This window comes from Ips typographus, linkage group LG2, assembly GCF_016097725.1.
Source record: "Ips typographus isolate SLU linkage group LG2, UJ_Ityp_2.0, whole genome shotgun sequence".
Classification (NCBI taxonomy): domain Eukaryota; kingdom Metazoa; phylum Arthropoda; class Insecta; order Coleoptera; family Curculionidae; genus Ips; species Ips typographus.
The window spans coordinates 25,556,021-25,562,020 of record NC_138423.1 but is presented as its reverse complement, the minus strand read 5'-3'; the positions used below and the strand labels follow the sequence as shown (position 1 = coordinate 25,562,020).

The 6,000-nt window shown below is 34.6% G+C and overlaps 1 protein-coding gene across 2 annotated transcripts in view; it reads right to left on the bottom strand.

Annotated features, from left to right (window-relative positions):
- Window positions 1–1,145: 1,145 nt before the first annotated feature.
- side (motor axon guidance molcule sidestep) overlaps window positions 1,146–6,000 on the bottom strand; it is a 49,252-nt gene continuing 44,397 nt past the window's right edge. For both annotated transcript variants that reach the window (XM_081972933.1, XM_081972934.1), the window contains one exon: window positions 1,146–1,483. In XM_081972933.1, the coding sequence (XP_081829059.1) occupies window positions 1,428–1,483 (56 nt within the window). In that variant the 3' untranslated portion in view covers window positions 1,146–1,427. The remainder of the gene's footprint in view (window positions 1,484–6,000) is intronic.

The window sequence follows — 6,000 nt, the reverse complement described above, 5'->3', positions numbered from 1 at the left end:
TTTTTTGAAAAATGATAAATTTTAAAGTTTTTTTGTAGGTTGTAGCAACGTTGTCAGTTTTGGAGATATCCCGTAAAACTGTCGATTTGAGATTTGAGAAGAAACAAACCTTGAACTTTAAGAAATTTGATTTAACTTTAATGACTTAATTTTTAATTTGGAAATTATGAACTGAAAAAATTTGACTAAATGTAATTTTGAGCTGAAAAACGTAGAAAACTCCTTTTTCACTGAAAATTAAAGTCATATTTTGCAGGCAGCATGTTCGCGGTCGTCCATCAGCCTTGCATAATACGAATTGAAATGCGCCCCATCCGTCAACCCCTCAGAATCGTAAATACTCGCTTTTCCGTACACATTTTTCATTTCCAACCTGATATCAAGGACGCAACATAGCACCGTTACGATGATCGATAGAATTTTTTACGAAAATCAGTGCCGGACTTTACTAATATGGTTTCAGCGATTTGTTCTTTTTATTGGTTCTATTAAACTTCCCAGGACGATGGGAAGCGATTTAAAAGTTGGGAAAGTCCTTAAAGGACGTCTAAGCGGAAAAGTCTTGGAAGGAGTTGTAAATTTTAAAATAAGAATCCCGTCGATAGCCGGAAATTCCTGTTTGAAAGTCGCGTAAATCAAAAGTTTAATTATTCATTTACCATAGTCTGATTCGGAACGGTTTGCTCTATTAAATCTTTCCACTCTATTGGAAGTTTTTCCAACTACTTTCACTAGTTTTTATCCGTCAAACTCCGTCAAAGTTTGCGTTTGAAACGAGTTTCACTGCAAAGTTGTGTGATCACAGTTAAATAAACTAAATGGAATCAGGAAATTAACCACAAATTACAAAATATTGGCTTTTGTCCCTTTTGTTACTTCTTAATCATTCATTTAAAAAGCTAATCCCCCCATGAATCCAACTTTTGCAATGTAATCTAATGAGTAAATCCTGCATGTTTGGCTGGTATTTGCGTCCTCCTAATCCGTTTGCTCCGCATACTCACATAAAGCTAATAATGTAAATACGCGGCCTTAGACAACGCGCTCAGCGCTAAAAGTGTAAATAAGTAAATGTTTTCCATTTTTAACTCACTTGGTATTAAGAGCTTTTCGGTAACAAAAATGGGGTATTTAACACCACTACAGTACTAAAACTCGTATGTTTAATCAGGTAAAAAACTACATAAATGGAAAAATAAGTACTAAAAGCACAATTATTGTTACACAAAACAACTAAACATAAATAATAACCAATGACTATTTACAAAAGCTCCGGGCAAAAATTTGTACTATTGTTCCTGTAAGTGCACTTAAATAAATTGCTAAATAATAAACCTCTCTTAGTCTAAATTTATATATACAAGACAAATAACTATTTACACATTTTTACATTGGCTTAAATAAAATAAAAGCATCCGGGTGGTTGGTCAATAATCCGAATTCTGCGGCGAAAAGCTCGTAGGAGCCAGGATCAAATCGGGACCTGCAAAAACAGTAGCTCGGATAATCCACTCTTTTTGTTTTTTTAGACCCTGTCCATCCCCCCCTTAAATAAACAGTTTGCGAGTTTGCTCAGCGTTTTTTTTATTATTGAATTATGAAGTTTGTTGTCCCGTTAAAGGATGTGGCTTTTGTATAAATTCCATCGAAATACGTGGTGAGGAAATGGGAAATTTGTGGAATTGTAACAAAGTAAACATCAAATATCCGTTTATATGAACTGGCGCAGTTTCCTAAAAAAACTTTTTATTTTCCTGGCTGTTTTTAAAACTTACAACCTGCCAACATAATTCTAGTAAGATTTGAATGGAATACTAAGAGGTAAAGTGTCAGTCACAGTCAAAACCAAACTTATGACTTGAATTATGTTGATGCAAACAGTCATTTCACTGAAAAATATACAGGTGTGGTAAATCCAAAAGCGACCATAGGAAAACCGTGTAACGGACAGAGAAACGTAGGTAATTGCATGCGCGGGAGAAAGACAGAAAACGAAAAAAATATCAAGTAGGCCATATTTTTAGCGCGCTGTTGTCAAACGCCGTAAGTAAGTTTGTCGAGGGTATTGAATACTTACGGCGTTTGGCAACAGCGCGCTAAAAATATGGCCTACTTGATATTTTTTTCGTTTTCTGTCTTTCTCCCGCGCATGCAATTACCTACGTTTCTCTGTCCGTTACACGGTTTTTTTATGGTCGCTTTTGGATTTACCACACCTGTATAATCATGGTTATTGCCATTTAGATGAACATTGAATACGTTTACAAAACTGTACTATAATTAACAACGTATAAAAACCAATTGGTTTTGGTAGGCAAATTTCTTAATTAAACCTAGTTAATTCTCATTTCATACGGGTCAAACGCCTCAGAAATAAATACAATTATTTGATAAAATTTGTCAAGTTGGCAACATTTTAAAGCAAATTGGCAGAGTTTGCCGGTTTGGCAACATTTCAAAGTAAGTTAGTAGAATTTGTTTGTGATTGGCCATATTTAGAAACAAATCCGGTATCTGGAGACATTTTCAATGCAAATTGGTAGAATTTGTCAGTTTGGCAACATTTCAAAGCAAATTCATGGAAAAATTGTCAGTGGCAATATTTATGGTTAGGTCAACAGTAAATTCGATCAGTTTGGCAATATTCATGGAATAATTTATCAGTTCGAAGAAAATAGGCAGTTTTAATTTTATTTGCAACACTTTGAAGCAAATTTATGGTAAAATTTGTCAAACTGATAACACTTCAAAGAACATTGGTAGAATTTGTCAATTTGACATAATTTCAAAGCATATTCAATCAGTTGAGCGACATTTTGAGACAAATTGGCAGAATTTGAAAGTTCCGCAATATTTGGAAGCAAATTCATGGAATAATTTGTCATTTTGGCAATTTTTGAAGTAAATTGGCAGAATTTAACAGTTCGGCAATATGGTAAAAATGGTCATGTGATTATTTTTGAACGTCAAAGAACCCTGAAGGTCATGTGACCGGTTTTCAGTTTTAAACTGATACACTGAATGAAGTAACTATTTTTAAGTTTAAAATGTCATCCTTAACGTCACGTGACCGTTTTAACGTTTGGACTGATTTTTTAAAGTCACGTGATTGTTTTTAAGGTTCAAATGGTCACGTGACGATTTTCATTCATTAAATTTAATTTTGAAGTTCACGTGACTCATTTTTTTAACGTGAAAACGGATTCTGAAAAGTCACGTTACTATTTTTCAGTTTAAACTGATATTTTTAAAGACACGTGACTCTTTTGACATTACAAAAGGTCACCATTCCCGCACAGGAAAAAAATCTAGTTAAATTCATGACTTGTTCGTATTGATACCTTATTCCAAAAGCGACAGAAATGACTACATTTACACCAGAAAACTAAAAACTCACTTGAAGGAGTTAGAATTGTTCGTTTCCTTTGAATTTTATTGAGTCTGTTGTAAAACTCAGTTTCTATTATTCCTTTAACTTTTCCAGGTCGATTTAAAGCAAATTCGGTCATAAATACCGATCTGAAAAGCCCCGGGTACGTCCCAAAACAGAAAATTTATTATCAGCAGCCGAAAGAATAAAAACTACTGTCATTCGGTCGTCGATACCCATCCAGTTAACACTTGTATCGTTCCCTTAAGTAACCTTTTTTTAAAAAAAAACGAGCCATACATCTTAGTCGGGTAACGTTACACCCCCGAGGGAGAGAAAATAAATTCGCAACGCCTTGCCGTGTCAGTCCCATTCTTCTTCTCCTCCTGCATCTAAGAATATAATAAAGATATGACGGACCCTCCTGTAGCTTGTACTCGACGTGACTTGTTTTGGGTGTTTACCGACCCTGTTTACGCGATTTTCTAAACCGCAAAAATCGTTCGTTGAATTTTCAACGCGAGACAATTTTAACGTTATACAGAGTGCCAAAATAAACAGGTAAACAGTAAAAAAAAATAAATAAAATCTGTTTAATTGCCAAAATTCTCTCTATTAAACTATAAAATACATTTAAGTCATTACCCAAACTAATCTAATAGTACTTTATTTACACTTCCATGGTTTCTTCCATTGTTTTATATAATATCACGTCCATCATTAGTTTTTTTGTTGCTGTCGTTACTAGTCACGTGACGTGATTTTTTTTTTGTAGCCTTTCACTTTTGGAAACAAATTGTGAGTTTGAATTTTGAAGTTGAAGTCACGTGACCGTTTTGCCAAACTTTAAAACCATGAGAAAAGACGTGATGAATTCTGTGATAAATTCGTTTGAAAATGAAAGAAAATCAGAAATGGAATAAAGGCATTTCAGTCAGTATTTTTTTGAAATCTGGGGTTTACGCCCCTGTAATTTGGTGTGTAGCCAGTAAATTTAAGATAAAATCCAGGGACGAATACAATTTTTTCTATAAACAACTCTTACTTAAAATGTTAATTGCTTGTTTCAGTCAGTCAAAAGTTGTTTGTTATATTTTTAGATTAATTGACTTTCATACGGAAATCTTCCCAAATGGAGGAGAACTGATTAGTATATTTATGTTTTATTTTATTCTTTTGGAATGCTAAACAAGCAATATTATAGCAGTCTTGTAAAATGTAAAATATTTGTAAATAAACCTGTAATGATGCCATTTTCTTGCTAATTTTTGTCTTTTTTGGCTGAATATTTACATATAATAACAATTTATACTAATGCCAACTCTGACTAAAACCGTCGACCCCATTTACCTAAGGAAGGAGGTGGAGGAGGTCGGTTTGGAAGGCTGACACGATCTTTGCTGTTATGAACACGTGCGGGTTGCCTGTGTAAGACCAGAGAGACATTTTCTACTTCAATTACGGTCGCGTCTAAATGCTCGCTACAGTGGAATACAAATTGCCAACGATCCTTTACAATTAGAATATTACTTCGTTATGGAAATGGTAATTAGTTGCTCGCTTTTTCGTCTCTGACGAACGTACTCGTCGTTCTAGTTTGCCTTTAGTGAGTGTTCGGGGCAGGAAATAGATTGGTTTTGCAAAAGAGCTCCGACTGTTTATTTGACAAAGTGATGCAGTCGATTTGAGACTCTATTCAGTGCTTGTATAAATTGCTAGTCGATGTAATAAACTTTAAACGAATTTCAAGTAAAAGAAGCTCGATAACAGTTTAGTTTTCGTTGAAACTCATTCAGGTTGCTGCAACCAAAGTGGAACTTAATTAGACTTCCACTTACAGTCTTCCTAGACGTTCACCACAAATCGATAGGGTCGTAAGCCGCATAACGTTGAGTAATACACCGGAATTGCCAAACAAAAGGCAGTCTTGTCGTTGCCAATCATTAAATTCCCATACAATCTCGCTTACGCTCAAATTTTCCGCTTCCTTAGGGATCGAGAAACGCCAAAGTCTTGCATTCAAATTTAACCTCTTAAGCAACCCTAAAAACGTAGTGCTTTTTTAAAAGTGTTATTCAAGTACGTAAATCTCGGTTCTAAGTGCGCATTAATTTGGCACGTGTGTGCATTCCCGCAATTGGGGGTGCTCTTATCAAAATATAAATTGGAAACAACTGACAACCGTCGACACGCAAAACTCGGACCGCCCTTATACAAATGCAACTGTAGCGTTCTGTTTGCCATTTTTGGGTTGAAAATAGCAACGTCGAGTGTTTGGGTTGAATTATTCAGAAACGCGGAGAGAAAAAAAAAACTGAAACAAAGAGAACAATGACTTATTTGCTTTTGGCCTCTCAAAAACTGAACGGTTTTGCCTGGAAGCTTTTCACTCTGAAAATGGGACGTTATTGTAAAGTTTTTCTGTATAAATAATTCAATTATTTTGACTGGAAATTTAGCCAATTTTGATGTCATGTTAGTCTCGGTTTTTTAAGGGTTTTGGGTCTCAATAAACAGTCATATGTTTTTAAAAAATACCCAATTATTTTGTTGAAATGTTTAACAAACAATGTGTATTATCAGAACCCCAAGATATACTAAAACAGTAACAACTTCGGTTAAAAAAAAGT